Source organism: Bombus pyrosoma, linkage group LG4 (genome assembly GCF_014825855.1).
Source record: "Bombus pyrosoma isolate SC7728 linkage group LG4, ASM1482585v1, whole genome shotgun sequence".
Lineage (NCBI taxonomy): Eukaryota > Metazoa > Arthropoda > Insecta > Hymenoptera > Apidae > Bombus > Bombus pyrosoma.
This window is the reverse complement of record NC_057773.1, coordinates 7,231,034-7,249,151: the sequence shown is the minus strand read 5'-3', so window position 1 is coordinate 7,249,151 and position 18,118 is coordinate 7,231,034. Positions and strand designations below refer to the sequence as shown.

Genomic DNA, 18,118 nt, shown 5'->3' with positions numbered 1-18,118 from the left:
TAATTAGAATTTACAGGAACAAAGTAGATGAGTTTAAGACAGTAGTACGAATTTCTAAAAAAGAAGACACTCCTACAATCAAACATACAAATCAAATCTTGCGGTTCTATTTCACTTAAGTTTAAGTCAGTTTAGTTCCCGAACTATGAATTTTCCTGTTTTATCGTGCGCAGATGTTATTGACGACTAAGATAACCTACCGACGTTTCTTTATCCGTGATGCCGTCGGTAATGCCACAGACGAGGAACAGCACGTGGTATGCCTTTTATGAAAGAACAATTTCCCAGGGAAATCTATGTACAAGCGTTTACTATGCAAGCATATGCGTTATTGATGTATTGTTCTGTATCCATGTACCAAAACAAGGTACAGGGCGTACTTACCGTAAGTTCAGTTCATTGAACCAGTAACTTAGTCGTATCTCTTCAATTGTGTTTAGATGTCGCTCGCTGTATTTGTACGCTTTTGAACTTGATTTAAATTAAAAATTAGATAATGCTTCAATTGAAAATTCTCAGGTCTTTTTAGATCACGAGTAAAATGTATAAAAAATTATATTTATATATAACGATCGTTACCTAGTATATAATTATATATTCTTGTACTCTTTTAGCTGGTAAATTAACTACTTACAATAATTCACTTTTTGCTAATTTTGTACAACTTAAATGTATAAATATTTATAGTGATTAGAAAATGTATTTGCATAGTATCGTGTTTATTTGTAGCATATACATGCATATTTTTTTACATGTACATACATATTTCATTGTTTTATCTTTCAATGTTATTAATACCTTTTATATGGTGAAATGTACATTAAGCAACGTATAAATGCACATCAAACGTAGATTATGTACATCCATAGATATATAAATGCAATTTTTCGGTTATACAATACATTTGTTGCACGTACATATGTGTACGTCCTGGTCCCTGAAAAAGTTCTTTTAATTTTGATAAAATCGAATTTTTATTATACACATACGAATACGATCTCATACATTCATTTACTTCGTTACTTTATTGTTCTTCTGAATTTTAAATTATATTGCAGTTATATTGCAACACTGTTCTTTTGAAGGCAAACGAAAAAGAAAGATTTTATCGTACTGAGATTAAAATATTATAAATTATTACAACAATTCACAAATATACATTAATACATAATTAATAACTATTTACTGTAAATTTAAACAAAAATAAATTTTGATAACAATAGCACATAAAACTATACTTATGCACTTCTTTTACAAATTATATTATATTCTTCACAAAGTTATAACACGATTCAAAAGAAAGAGAATACGATTACAATAGAGTTGGGTGCTCCATTTGAAACATTTCAGAACATTATCTACATAGCGTATATTTACGATAGTAAATAACTAATAAAAGATAAAATCCATTAAACAAAAGTCACGCATTAAGATAAGACACAGAGACAAAAACAGGAGAAAACTCTTGTCTCCCAAACTATAGCACCGCCAAGAAGAAAACATAGAAATAAAACACTCTCGTGTTGGTTGCTAGTTCAATTGCTCGTTAATGCATCGTATTCTTCGGTGACTCAGAGGATTGGACTTCACGGTCAACATACATACGTAGCTTCAAGATAGCGAGCAGATTTTATTTAAGGAAGACAGGTCTTTCTTCTCGTAGGACTTGTTCCCTGCTCAGGCGTTACGTGATGTTACTGTAAGAGCTTCCTTGGTCGAAAAGTACGTGCATGTGAATTCCAAGAGGACTGACCTTTCGTACTCCTTTATGTACTCGAGGATGAAGTAACTGTACGTGATTTTTATATGTAGCATGTTCACAATGGATCTTCGCTGTACATCAAATGTACGCATATTCATCTGGAAAGCTGAATTCTCGTACGTGATCACTACCGAATTTTATGTCACTTAGTCAGTATTCTTCTTTGGGCGTTGTAACTGTGAAATTCATGCCAATGATGACATGAAAGTTTGCATTCGTCTCTCAAAGGAGTCTGAATCTTTATCTCGTTAGCACAATCTAATAGAGAACTTAAAAAACGATATTCAAGCATCTTTAACTGCAAAAATCCTTAACGATGCCTAAAAATATATTATTAAACAAATTCGTGAGGATAATTTGTCCAATTTCGTTTGAATTCTTGTTTCATTATCACGATCTACTGAAGAATTGTAGAGGCTCTAAGAATTGGATATCTTCAATTGTAAAAATTTTTAGCTGTAGTATATAATTGAACAAAATAGTTATATTGGATTAATTTTTATAAAACAGAGATGTAATAAATAGAATTACCAAGTAATCTTTAATTGACAATTAAATCGTATAAACTTCAATAAACATCATGAGTACATTATTCATTGTCAGTGAACGCTTAACGTGAAGTTTAAGTTAGGTCGTATTTATTACAAAAAGATACTTAGTATTATTTATAATGTATTACTTGATGATACTGAGTATTATTTATAATCAAAAATTTTATATGTTTTATGTATTTTATCTACTCAGAAATAAAAAATATTAAAATAATACGAATGTTTTACTATTTTGTTATTATTATTATTTATGAAGATATTGTTACACTAATCTACATTTTGAAGAATAAACGTAAATACACAATGCAAAGACTTTTTGTTACATTTGATGTGTGCGTGAAGAACCTGAATAAGATTTGAATTTATGGTGCACTATAAGATAGGCTGTTTAAAATAGTAGCATGTATAGTATGAATGAATACAAATTGAAATGTCTTGGCACGTACGCTGATACGAATACGTGAATTACAAGTTACAAGTGAATTACGGTCTATAGTTAAATTTCCTGCTCCGTATAGATTATGTGATATACGTATTAAATTGCAAAACTGGCTGTTTAAAACCTGTATTACATATAGGTTTTATGATGTAATCAGCGAAGTATAAACTAACAGATTTTACATACTACTTCATTCAATTTCAACAACCTAAGGCTGTAGCAATTCTTCATAATTCCATAATATGAAGTATTATAATGAAGATTATATTTCGGATATTTTATACATTTTTAGTGTTATAAATATTCTGTGGATTTTTCCACCTTTAAATTTCCCAAATGGAAAAACTTTTGCAGTCTGGGCTGAATAAATATATAAATTAGAAATGATCATAATCGCGAAATATAGACGCAGTAGGAAATTTAACATTTTACAATAATACCATATACTTTTTATATGAAATTAGTATATAAATACAATAACTTTACTGACTTAAAATTAAAATTAACGTATTACATGATGATTCAATAACCCAGTAAAATAAATTTAGTTATATATTCTTTTGATTAAATATTATTGACATTATCTTTGTTAACTTTGTTAACTCTAAATATAACGTTCGCTGCAAATAATAGTGTTATATCGTTCCATGCATCATTTGGTTCTAGTGAAGGTATCTGCAACGTTGGCTAAACGCCAGCAAACATTGTTGGATGTGATCATGCTTGAGAAGTTCAAATTAACTGTAGTACTTCAAATTACTGTTAGTAATGAACACAATAAATTAGTTCCTCAGTTTATTGGAAATAATTTTTTGTCTGTTCCCATCCAAGTTGATCTGCAATTAAAAAGCAGCTGAGAAAAGAATAGCTGGTTACAACGGTATTCCGTTACAATCGTGGAAACGTTTCTCCACAGAAGAGTGATAACGTTGTACTAAACATGGTCATTTCATAATGAAACCTTCCATGCGGAAAGCAATCATTTCGAACAGTGAAACAATTTTACATTATGTATGAAATCATTACGTATCAACGACGTGTAATTACGTTTCAAGTACCAATCGCATATGTATTCGTATCGGGGATCTTCCTTTCTATTATCTGATTTTTTACGATAATCTGCGGACAGCAACGCGATCCTCGCAATCGTGAAATCCAACTCGTAGACCTTGGTAACTCTTATATGGAATGCCAAGCGTAAGAAAGTATCCGAGAAATTCAATGATATTCACCTAGAGAAGAAACTCGTTTCCGTGGGCGGAATATGAATGAGATGTCAAGGATGACCCAAAGAAAAAGATCTTTAAAGTCTTTCTTTACCCTGTCTAGGATTTCATTGAAATGAAATTGAATGAATTCAAAGCCCACACTAGTTCTCATTATGCAATACATTTTGATAATTTATCACGGTGAAATGTACCTACTCTATGTACTACCTGCTGCTTCAAGTGTCATCTCATTCGCATGCGATTTTTCTATCAAGATCACGAAGAATTCTATCGGGAAGGGGATTGTGATACCTACACTAAGATAGAGTGCAGAAAAAATATCTGTTTTCTAATGCTGCTGTGTTCGTTGTGGCATTTTAGATCAAATTACGTCTTTCCTCGTCAGAAATTTCTAACAAAGTACAATTTAAGTTTGAGAAAGGTAGGAAAAAATCATTCCCGATATGATATAATATGCTTGATATGATTTCCTTAAAAAGTTAAAAAGTTTCTTGTTTGTTAAAATGAGAACTTGCTTGTAAAAGTTAGAACTTTGGCGATCGTATTAATGTTAAGTACGGATGATGGTTGGCATGAAAATTCGAATTACTTGCTGGTCATTCCTATAATAAACATTTCTCTCATCGGTGATTCATTTTATTATTATTATAGTTTTATAGTACCGAACGTGTACCTAGAGTTAGTGCTGACATTTTTGTAGAAAAATGATAAAAAATGTTCTTCAATAAATATAATGGATATTCCTAAAGAGAATACAAATAAAATAATAAGTACACATGTAATGAGTTGGTTGGTTGCGTACATACCTTAAACCTTAAAGTATAATATATTCGCTATATGTGAAGATAGATTTCCGGATAAGAAAATCCACGATTTGCTGAAATTCATAAAATAAACAGAATTACTCGATCATCTGGTAAATAGAATGTATAATTACTATAGTAGAATATATATAGTACAATAATTCCTACAGGCTATTCCTGATAATTTTATAGTTGATGCAATAATAATTGTTAATGTAAAAAATGTGCACAGTGTATCTGTTTAAGATGAAAATTCTCATTAGGAACTAAAAATATCAAAAAAGGTCAACTTCATTTTTTTTTTAATGGGAGTATATTTTTTATTAACGATATGATAACGTTTTTTGATGAATTCAACAATTCAACAATGTGCTAATGAAATCGTTTCGTTTCATAGAAGATTATGGACTTAAAAGTTAGAATATAACCAATCAATCAATGTAAAAATCCTGCCGCATGAAGAAATGATACGTACAAAATGAAATTAAATACTGCAGTAGTAGACATTTTAAAATTGTTATAATATAGGATAACTACTAACATAATGATAGATCTTGATTTATTAAAAACAAATCTTTCATATAAACGAATACCTAACTTGATATGATTTCTAGAAGATAATTAAGTCGCATTACAGAGAGGGAACTGGACGAGTTATCTTTCTTAAATCTTCTTATCTCAATAATATTTAAAATATACGATATCAATAATACCCTTCCTTTAATCTGACAGCTAAAAGATTTCTTCCTGTATGATTGCCGCATATCGAAACAAAAGCGTTAAGAATTCTTCCTTCGAGCGGTTCGAAGACGTAGGTACGAGGCACAAGGTGTATTGCAACCTCCGCTTCTTATCAACAAGCTTTCTTTGTAACCCGACTTGCTCAAATTGCCAATTCGATCGGATATAAACACATCCCTCGATATCAACGTCTCGTTTCAACGAAAGCGCCTCCAATTAGTCGATCGTACGACGCGGCAAAGTTCAGCGTGGCCATAATTCGTTCCTCATATTTCCCATTTATCCAGTTTCGCGAGCTTTTGTACCAGGCTTGTGTGTAAGGCGAAACAAAAAGTGAAAGATGAACGTTACCAAAAAGAGCTCGTTGGTACACCAGAAGGAGTAGCTGGCTGGATGAAAAAAACGACGCGACGCTCGACGTCCTTTCTTCCAATGCATAAGCGTGCCTTCGTACAGGTATTAACCTCCCTCTCTTTTCCCTTTCTCTTCTCTGTCCCTCGCGTTTGCGCTCTGGCTATAGTCATCGGATTCTCTTTTAGGGACCGTGCTAAGACTGCCAGATGAAAGTATATAACCGGTTCGCAGCTGCAGCCAGACTGGAGACTGGGCATCGGCCGGCAACCAACAACCACACACCATGGCACATCTCCAGGCACACACCATGGCGCCAGGGGCGGATTCACCATTCCAGTTGCATACGAACCGTGTACATTTCGAAACTTTAATCCCATCGACCTTTCGAATCGATCGATTCAACCTTGCCCGGATGAAGAGATCGTTCCTGACAAAATGCGATTTTCTTCGCTGAACGGTTCCGATATTTGACAAGTATCCCTGGCAGATCCTTATCTGTGGATGTCAATTTATGTCACAGGATTTTACCTTCTGTATTTTCTCTTGTATTTTGCTTTGTATTTATTTTGTTACACTGGAAATGAGTGTAACAAACTTGTAACACTTGACTTTATCCCGCGAGGGATACGTGGAAATTGTTTCAAATGCTTTAAAGTTAGTCGCCAGTTTTATGTAGTTCATTATAGTTCTTATTTCTTATTATAACTATTAAGTGTTTTTAAGATAGTTATTCTTTTTAAAAATTAGTATTGCTAGAGTTTTTTTGGAATGTTTGGAATCCTATTTAGGTAGGATAAAGTTTAAAATAAAAATGGTAAAAAGAATATATAAAATTCTAGATCGAAAATAGTAAAATGTTAGATTATATTTGCCGTTTTTATTTATTTCTAATGATATTTGATACGTCCAAAATGTATAATCGAGGAATCAGTGAACTGTTTTACGTTATTATACATATTCGTTGGCCATTTGGAGTTAGCAACGCCAACCGACCAATCAACTTTTTGCGATGGCAAAATGGACGGAGAAAATCGACGGAACGTTGGATAAAAGCGTGTGAGCCAAAGTTTTGGAATGTCTTCGCCGTAACGTTCTCCCGAACTCCAAAAGTTACTGAACCAATGAAAATGAAGCGAGGGTTATAAATCCAGTTTGTAGTAGTTTGAAGTTACGATTCTGTCAAATCGAAAACGCTGTAGAATGCGGCGAAATTAATTGAATTATATAGGTTTAACAGGAAAAGAAATATTAAAATGATATAAAATAAATCTAAATGTTAGTGAATTAAAATGGTTTATAATAATCGTTTCACATTTAATTATGTCATCTCTTCTCATTACTTTTATCCATTAAAACTGTTTACTCGATTACTTAAGCTCTTATCTCCTAAGTAATAAAAAATAATTAGACCAACGTATTATTTTTCTTCCTGCATCGATAAGAAACTTGTCACGTTATCTATCCTTTTTCTTCTTCTTTTTAAAAAAGAAGCGTTTCTTTGAATAAAACTTTACAGAATACTTCGTTTGTTGGATTTCATGATTCCTTCAGGAAACTTGGAACTTGAAATTTCCTGACTCAAGAATACCCAATAATCGATAATTAATAATCTATTAACCACGATAATATAGGGTGATAAACAATGAATAATAAGCGTATATTTTACGCCTAAAATAACTGCTTATTATAGAACACTACAGTCGTACAATGTAGAAGGCATTCTCGGAAGGTAAACGTTTCTCAGAGCTATTTCTACAAATTACAGGGTACGACTACACACATCCTATAAGTGGTACAGAAACGACAGTAGTCTAATAATTGGTGCTTATCTGCCAAAAATAAATCTAGAAACAATCATTTTCGAGAAAGTAAGCTATAAAAAGTACGGAAACAAAGAAGATGTTCTATTATTTAATAAGCACCGATGTCTTTAGGGTGAATATTAATTGACTGGCTACTTGCAACAACTGAAGGGTAGCAGAATCGTAATGGCAGTAAAAGAAAAAGAAGAAACGAGAATTGCCGAAGGACTTTGGACAGAGTTTGCCAGCCGAACTTCATGGACGTGGCTCGTTGCGAAGCTGGTCGCGATAAACGTGTACAACGTTGTAAGCGATGAAGGACACGAGAATGCACGGTGGTTATCGTCGGCACATTAGCATGCTCGCTTACGGAGATAATCGTGCGTGGTGCTTCTCGGCTCGTTATGTTTAATGGTCGACGCGAACTGAACGAGCTTGACCCACGATGGTGGGATGAAGAGCAAAGACCAGCGAAACGTTATATCAACATTTCAGAAACGGCCGAATAATCGTCACTTTTCATTTTTCTTTGCCTTTCAAACGATTGCAGAATAGTATTCTCGCGTTTAATACATATGTAATTCGTATGAATATATAGAGAGGATCAATGGAAAATAGGAAATAATGGGATTATTCAACATATAGCAAGTTAAATTTTATTCTGAAAATAATAATTCATCAAATTTAGACGACCTTATACTATACATTGTATTTCATTGGAGAATAAGGCAATAAACGGCTATTATTTTACGTGTTCGTGTAGATTGTTTCGTATTTTATCGATAGAAAGATTTCATTTTTTTTTAAATTCTTTCTGCGCAATTTTTATATCAGCAGGCACGCTATAGAATATAATGGAAGATAATTGAAGAATTGTACAATAAATATGATAATACGTGAATGAAAATGGAAATGGAAGTTCTAATTTATTTAATTACGATCACTTTGTTGGTCGTAGATACTTCATTTGTGATTTTTAAGAAGAAGAAAAACGTTATCTTTCGTTCACTAATTCAACGATTTTATCCTTATAATATAAATTTCTCAAACGATAAACGGAACAAGTGGAAGAGACATGAAAGCGTAAACTCGATCATCTGCTGCGGATCGTCTGTATCTATCTACTTACACAATTGCTTGCCGGATCATGGCGAAAATAATTGATAACTACATCCAATAGTTATAACACGAAGGGCACATTATTTCATTTGCAAACATTTATATGTATCTTACATAAAATAAGCAAGTACGAGAAAATCTCAGAATATTGTTCAATTGTAAGGTCTATCGGTTAAAGCGTTAAGATATACGCATCTCCGCAATTCAGGAAGCACTCGATCCGAGCATGAGGCAACGCACAAACGAAAGGAACTACGTTAGGGCATCGAGCAGCATGTGAGTGAGAGAGCAGTTGGAAGAGGTGAGGAGGTAGTGTCGCCCAGGTGCCCGACCGGCCTTTGCCGAACTCACCTCCACCTCCTCTCCAGGCCGGCTTCTCTCCTCGCCCATTCTCTCTCCAGGACACGCTCCTCTGGTTGTTTCTTGCTCGCTAGCTCCGTCCGTTCCGTCAGTCCGTCTTTTTCCTGCTCGCGAGCTTCTTCCTAACCTCTCGACGAGCTCTACTCTGTGCTTTCCTCTTATCCGTGCCATTGGCCATTAGCGATTGCCGTCCACCGTATCATCAGGCCCCGCAGTAATGGGATCTCTTACGGTCCTACGGTCCCAGTCGTTCGTCGCGCGCCTTCGTCGTGGCTTCCCCACGTTCGGCTCCTTTACGGACCTCCTCTTTCGCTACCACGTGATTTAGCGGGTTATGTCTAACCGCTCTCGACCTTCCGTCTGTCGGATCTACGTTCCTGATAACCCGGACACCGCGGAGTTCACCGATCCGAGCCGCGAGAGTTCGGCTCGTGCCTCCGATCGCGCCGTCTTCAACCGACACCCCAAACCACCATCGGATTCATTGCGTTCGATCTTGTGCTACAAGTTTTTCTGCATCGCTCGTTTGTTGGTGGCTTGACAATGTTTTGTGAGTAATCCGCTAGTGGCTATACGACGCGCGCTCTCTCAGCTTCTTACGTTCCCCGTTGGTGTTGGCTTGATGGAAATTGTCATTCGAATGACTTTCTTGTTACCCAACAACGATAACGATTTTGTACCTCTCGCAGGATTTCCACGCTCGCAAATCATTCGCGCGCTGCATAAATCACGCGTCGCGATCTTTTACGTCCGCAGTATGTTCGCGCCGATAACAGAGCATTGAAATTCTTTCTTTTTGCCGGTCGTTTCGATTTGCCTGCCATACGATTTTGGGTGTGTACGTGGGCAAAACGACTCTTGGGCGTCTCAGCTGCAGGTTTCTTCGCTCGATCAATCACGCGACTTGCCAGCTCGGTCATATTAGCGTGAGAGAATTCCGGATACTTTGATTTGCATAAACGCCGTAGGTACGTCTGAATTTCACTTATTGCAGCTTGTTAACGAGTTTATAAGATTACGTAAAACGCAAACCGGTAAGTGCAGCTCTAACGATTCTTCCTGACATTTCCTAATTATTCGTATGATTGATAGGTATGTCTATAATGTTAAAAGTTTGTCTCGTACCGATCATTTTTCCTTCCGATCTTCTTTCCTTCAGAAAGATAAAGTTATTTCTATCGTTAAATATAGGGATCTGAACAGGATCAAATTTCAATAGTTAGAGATCGATAACACTTTCTTGAAAATATGATTTCGCTTATGAAAATGACATTTTGATGATTTAACGACTGACCTAGAAATGCGATAACTCTGGTAGACTGATTTCTAGTTGTAGACAGACATGATGATGATCACATGATTTTGAGAATTGAACAATTTGATCGGTTCGAAAGCATTCTCCGTTTTAAACCGTTTCCACTCAATTGATAGATTCTAACGTTTGAAAAAAAGGATTGAAATTTCTTTATCGTTTAACGTCATACTCTAAATTACAGTGGCTTCATTTGTGTTGTAACCTCGTGAAAAATTTACTTTAATTTTATAAGAATAATCTTTTCAATATCGTACTCGTACAATTTTACACTTATATCTTTACTTATATATATTTTTCTATTAATCGTGCTTTAAATATTGTATATAGATATATTATATTTTGGCGAATAATTCTTAATATTTAAAAATAGATATAATAATAGTAATTTTCAAGTAACAGTAATAGTACTGCTTATATGAGAAAATAATGGTTTTTCGAAACATGTACGTATTTCTCTTCTCTCCGTTTCTGTGTTTATATTCTAGGTAATCGTAAACAGTTTAAATTCCAGGTAATGACGTAACGGAAACATACGCGATCTTCGCGCCCCAAGCTCGTTGTCGAATTTAGTTTACTGTCGACTGCCTAACACGTAAATACCTCGCGATACGTTGTGTAGCTTCTACATTGCCGTGAGGTAGGAATGTATATACGTATCTCAATCATTGTTAGTGCATCATTATATTCACACTTTATTTGCCAGGTAATTACGCGTATAATCTCAATTATCGAGGTAATAACTGTAATAACGATTAGAAGTAATTGTAGATTTTGTTCGTGTCAATTTAAGTTTAAGAATTTTGTGACATAATTACTTACGATTTAACCTACAGATCATTATACAATCAAATCAAAATTAAATCAAATTACCGGATTATAGTTTAACAATTCCATATTTAGTACCATCTTCCATATTTAGTATGGTTTAGGACGTTTGTCGGAATACTTTCCTTTCTTGATCGGATCAGTTTATTTATTACATTTCAACAATTATTTGGGTTCTTAAATTCGCCACTAAACGAAAATACCAGTGTATCGAACCAAAGCTTCGTTTTCTTGGTGATAAAAGCGAAATTTCTTTTTTCGTGTATAATAAATTTGAATTTGGCGTTCTCTATTGACAACATAACTTAAAAGGCGGAAATTGACAGCGTAAATGATTAATATTTTGAACAGAAGAAACGATACTATCTTTAAATATTCGTGCGAGATAATATCATGTTTTCTTTTTTTTTTTTTTTAGTGGAATAGTGTAGATTAGAAAATAGTGGACTAAAGGTGAAAATGAGTGTGAAAAGTGTTGTGTGGAATAAAGACGTATAGTGAAGCAGTGGATGTAATTTTAAACATCGCTAGAAAAAGTGTAAGAAGCTTGAACACCGATCAAGTGATGCAGTGTTATACAATGCGTAAAGAAAAAGTTGTCAAACGTGCATTCTCTTTGCGATTAACGTGACCAGCGTTTTTGTGAAACATACCGGAAACACTGGTAACCAGATGGGAAGTGATGTCTACCTATTATGGCAGAACCGTTCTCGAAGAGATTCGCCACAGCTAAGGTAAGATTCATTGTTTATCTTATTGTTTAATTTATATATACACCTTACATCTGAATAAGCTATCGTTATATATAAATGATGTAGAGATATGTATTTATTTAACATCGATATAGTCATTGCTGGTATCAATATCTATGTCGATACATACTCGTATACATATTATCCAAAGTATTTGATGTAAAATATAATTATGTGGATGTATATATTAACAAAGTAAAACAGAATTATTGTTATTATTAAGAAAGAGTAAGTTCTTAATTAAATAGTAGAATGACGTAAAAGTGAAATTGTTGACAATTAATTTTGATCATGATGGGCCTATTACGAGGTATATTACATCAGTGACAATATCATCGCGGTACAATTTTCGCCTGTCAATTACAATTAAAAGAAATTGTCGTCTACTTGACTGTATGGGTTACGAAATACATATCACGAATCTGGCATTGACGTATACGAAGCTTTTAGTTGCCTACGGTTATACGTTCGAGACCTTTTAAGTGCAGGTCCCAGCGAGTATGTAATTTTCATGTACGATTCCCTTCCTCCTCTCTTCTTCCCCCGCCATCCTTTCTTCTTCTTCCGAATGGTCCGAGCGAAACGATCGAGTACATGCACGCCAGCACATGCTCGTGCATTTACGCTTAAGTTTGCGCATTTATACGAAACGAGCGTGCACACACGTGTGTACGTCTATACGTCCTGAAAATTCAATGGATCGGTACATCGGCACTGGAAAGGTCTTCTTTCTTTCAAATCCTTCTCGTTTTCCGCTGCTTCAAAATGGAAAGAGGATAAATTTTGGGATTTGCGTAATTGCCAAGTCTCTGAATGTCTCGTAGACAACCACTTTCCTTTCTCATTGGCTTAGTTTTCAAGCAGCACTGTCGGATAATCTGTAATTTGAGACGACCTTCAAGATCGAACATTTCTGAAATATTTTAATTTCGTACGTTTTGTTGAGGGATAATTTTGCTTAATATTAATTATTTAATGTTAAGGTGTAATGAAAATGGCAGTCCAATATGGCATATAACTTGAAAAAAACTTTTAATTCTTAAATACTAAAATATACACATTACAATTCGACTTAATTTATAATTAATAATTGCAGTCGTAGTAGCATTGAAACAGTTGTATATCTATACATTTGTAAAACCTAAAGATCTCGCATATTTTTAATTTCGAAAGTATTATTCACTTTTCTTTAGTTCTTAAATTTCATTTCGATGAAACATTTATAAGAAAATAGATAACGCTGAAATTATTTCATTTAGAACCTTTTACAGATAATATGTGTTTCTTCATCTTATTCCGCATATTATTCAATTATCCTTTACATTTTTGATACTTTGTATTTCACTGAAGTGTGTAATTGAGTTCTGTATTCAAAAAGAGAACCGTGAATCGTGATCCTCTTTAGTGGAACCAGATGTATGTGCGTATATTTAATTGCTTGTTGCATGCAACCATTTGCGTGCAAGTTGCAGTTACACTTAGGTAGGATCACCGATGGTTAAAACGGTTTCGAATTAACCGTTAAGTGCAATCGGCGATTGCTACGGTTTTCGATACCTCATTTCCACTGAAAGAATACTTTCGATACAGTTCGTTTTTTTGCTCAACGATCGTTAAGCAAAATAATGTACGGAAGTAGAAAAGCTTTTTAAAGTAGTTGCATTTATACAGCAGTTGAAAGGAAAGCTTTTTACTGTTCGCTAAGGATATAATACTTGTTCTTGGCAATTCGCCAATTTACAAATTTATAGAAAAGAAACGTATAAATTGAATATAAAAATAATGTGAGAGACAGGAAAAATTGTATATAATTAAATTGGAATCACCAATCTTTTTATAATCTTTTAAATGCAATATTGTTAACATTATAATTATAAATTAACTTTATTAGTTTATTAACAAATTGCAAGTTGATTTCGTACTAGAAATTCATAATTATAAGCTTCAAACTTTAACGAAATAACACAGGAAATAATCAAAGAAGAGAAAATACAAAAGTAATCAGCTTCATATATATATATGTAGATCTATTTGGAAACTGCTTGGAAAATAAAAATATTGTGTAAGACATTGTTGATATGAAATAGGTACAGCCATAAAACATAAATTAATACAAGCAGAAATATCCTGTATACGCATGATTTTCTCATTTTTTCAATAACTCACCTTTTCGACAACCAATCAGGTGAAAATAAAAGCAGAGAGAGATCTTGCAACATGTAATTTTATCGTGTTTCGAAGTCATTGACTTCAACTTCCTCATACCCTTCACGAAAGCTCTTCTTCGCCCACACAAACGCACCGTGCGTGCAAACAAGTATCGTGTCCTCTACATTTTTTACTTCACGTTGTCAAACTTTTTCGTTGCAACTTCGATGCAGTGGCAAGACTGATAACGAACTCTTCTCTTACATCAGGTTTAAGTAGTTTATCTTGAAGTTCGTACGTAACGAATTTCTTGTTTGAGTATACATGTGAAACAAATAAATTCCCCGATAGCTTCGTAATTAATACCTTTATTTATGACGTATTATGCGGCTGTCTGAAATAAATAACAACTAACAATCCAATATACATTTACTTTCCGATTTAAGATGTACTTATGCAAATGCTGATATCGATAGATTTTAAAAGTTAAGAAACGTGAACAGCGTTGATTAGTGAAGAAACTTTCTTTTAAATGTGAACTTTACTCTGATCCTCTTTACGTGTTTTCTTGATTTTCTAAATTAATATGTACTCTCAAAGTGCAACAACGTTTAAAAACTTGCAGATTTTCCAAAAGATCTTAAAAAATCACGAGATACTTTTTAATATGGAACAAAAGTAAAAACATCTTAAAATATTTCGTTTTAAGTAAAATACACAATAATTAATATTTGTTATAAATATGATCAGTTATATAGATGTATACATATATTTTTGAAGAATGAATAATTACAATCTGTATTGTATTTTTATTTTTAACTACAATTAATACAATATAGACGTAGATAATGTATTTACCTGTATACTTAATTATTTTTCTTACTCTTTTTCTAATTTCACTGATAAACACTTCAAGCAATGTTATAGCTAACAACTGCTATAATCTTTGTAACAAATCTTGTAAGTACTTGTCCAATGAAGAAGCGCGAAATCAAACATTACTTTGCAGCAATACTGTCATGACCATTTTCATTCGTAAATAAAGCGATACATATATTTAATTTCGTTTAAGCATAAACCAACAGTCGCATACCTATTTGGTTTTTACATTTGTATTATACTTCACTTTCTTCTGGATAATTTATTTTTCAAGTTTAATTTACACCACGATCGTAAATTTTCTTCGTAATTACTTGAATGCAAATCTGAGTCGGATGGTATCCACTCACGAATTTCTACGAAAATTTTTACAAAATCGAACATATTTCATTGAAAGTGGTGTGCGTGTGGCGGGACATGACAGCGACCCAACCGATTCTGTCTTTTTTCGGGACATAAAAATTCTTACGCTGCAACTTCTTCGCGTCGCTTCTCGACTTCAAAGACTGCATGCACGGTAAATCTTGCTGCACCGCCGCAGCAGGGAATGTAATTGATTTCACTGTACGTAAGTGTTAAACGAGAATAGATGTTCAACGCACATGCTATAGTTATCGCGCGATTTGATCTTTCGTAAGTTTCAAGGAAACGTACTATCTATTCTTCTAAGCTGCTTCTCGATTTTCCTTTCGCCACAATGTTTCCCATTGGAATTCTTCGATGTAGAAGGAACGTTAATTTCTATCGATACGGGTTCCCGTTACCATTTATACTTCACTTGTACTATGTACATTATTAAAACTCTTAGTCGACGTAGGCTAAATAATAAATTTGATAGCGACAAATATTTTTGTCATTTTATTATCCACCTTCGTTTCATTGAGTCAAGTATTTTTATTTTGTTCACGTAGAAGTTCAAAATTGAATAATATTAAATTTACATAAACACAAAGATATAATTTGTCGTTATTAATGTACCAACAAAGTAATACATACATGTGTGTGTATACTATGAACAGAGAATTTCATTTACATGTAAGTACGAGTGATAAAAGAAATTGAATTAAAAGTTGCGTGTTTCTCAAATCGTCGACGTATAAGTACATGTATATATCGTTTTCGTTTATCCCATCGATATGCATGAATCGTATGGTGTAGCGACATCAAATGGAAACGGTTCACATTAATCACATTGCATAGAAGTAAATCAACAATGTATTATTACATACACATTTATTACACATTTCGTACTGAGTTGTTTAAGAACGTGTTACAGTATTGTGATATGTTATTACTTATGAATAGCATATGCAATTTTGAATGAAGAGATACTCGTATAAATTACGTATGCAATATGTAATACACATGTAAGAAGTTATTACAAGAGTCTTCTTCAACTTTAATAAACCTCAACTTCACTGTAAACTTCCTTTTATATATAACTAAAGAATTATACTGTATTAGTAATCAATTAATTAAATTTAAAAGATGAATTCACTTACAAATAGCTTATCATTATCTGAAAAAATCAATTGTCCTTCGTTTGATAATTTCAGAATATTTGAACGTGGATTTTCACTTGAAACGTGTTATTCCTTTATTTTACCCTTTCAATGATTCGCTATCTCAGAATTGATATATACCCTTTGTGAATTGATAATTTAAGTATATCAGTTAACGGAACTTCTTGTGATACATCAAGTTAATGATTATAAGCATAATATAGCTAATACATACACATATGTATCTCGTCTTCCAACACTGTCCGTATAAGATTAAATAATAGCAAACTGTGGTAGTGAATCGAAAGATGAAGCCGTTAAAGTGTATGCAATAACGTTCAGGTTCGATTTTCATAGGCGTAGAAGATAAAGGAACTATCGTTGAAAATAAAAGAACGATCCTTCCAATTATAATAAACATCATGCTTGCCGCCTTAAACGTTAAACGTTTTACAATCGAGCTAAACCGTTTCTTCAACGCCACGACTTCATACTTCGCCGATAAATTCCTGTAACGAAGCCTAAGCCTTGTCTATGTAATAAATATGAATACGAGGATCGGCAGCGATCTGCTCACGAGCCTTTCAGCATCAATTTCGTATCGTTCACGCTCGATCTCTAATCTACCGAGGAATCGTGGATAAAGTACAGTTAAAAATAATCCATATTGCCGACGTTCCTTTCTACATTCCTCATCGAAGCTACAAACTGCATTCCTTGGGCATGCTGGAACACCCGGCTCTGAAGACCAATCAATTTCTTTCGACGCTACCGCGGTAACTCAGGATGCGTTTAGTAAAACTATTTTTACATAGCCGTGAGCATTCGTCCTGCTCGCGCGAGTTGCGATTCGCTCCGACACTTAGTTAGTTAGTTATACCGACTCCCGTATTTGCATATATGCAAATCGCATTTTCAAAGCTTTTGCCCGAAGGTGAACGGACCGCCGATTTTTCACCGGCTAATGGATGTCGATCATTGTAGTAAAGCGTCTGTTGATTAATAAACGATGTCAAATAGCGTTTTGTGAAGTTTGTAAGAGGGAAAAAGGAACGTGGATCGCGGCGAGAACATATGCTTGACATATGGTGTCTACACGATGCTTCTATAGTGTGATAAAACAAATATGAACAGTAAAAAATATAAAAGCAGTAAAAGATGTTTAATCGATATACGCAGGTGTTAAAATTAATTTTTTCCGTGTAAAGTCCATTCTGTGTTGCATGTCGTCGTTCGAAAAATAAATCGTAAATTGAAGGTTTGATTTAAATTACTATTTATGGTGTTACATAAGGACTCGTCCATTCGTCGACGTTAGTAAATCTGAAAAATTCCATATGAGTTTTGTATTTAACAGATATGAGTCTTTCATTAAGAGACAGATTGATCATACGAAATTTGAATATCATGAATCTATCGTTTATATTAGCAATTACAATCGTTATTTACTATAGCAAGTAATGCAAAATGTGGTTTTTCTTTATCTTCCATTTATGTGTTTGTATAACGTGAAATATCACTATAATTAAGATTTTAG

The 18,118-nt window shown here is 33.8% G+C and overlaps 1 protein-coding gene across 2 annotated transcripts in view; it reads left to right on the top strand.

The window, feature by feature from the left end:
* The first annotated feature begins 11,209 nt into the window (after positions 1-11,209).
* LOC122566813 (tensin-1-like) overlaps positions 11,210-18,118 on the top strand; it is a 279,316-nt gene continuing 272,407 nt past the window's right edge. The window contains exon 1 of one of the 2 annotated variants that reach the window (XM_043724587.1): positions 11,210-12,034. In XM_043724587.1, coding sequence (XP_043580522.1) covers positions 11,973-12,034 — 62 coding nt within the window. In that variant the 5' untranslated portion in view covers positions 11,210-11,972. The remainder of the gene's footprint in view (positions 12,035-18,118) is intronic. The other variant, XM_043724588.1, reaches the window with a different exon arrangement.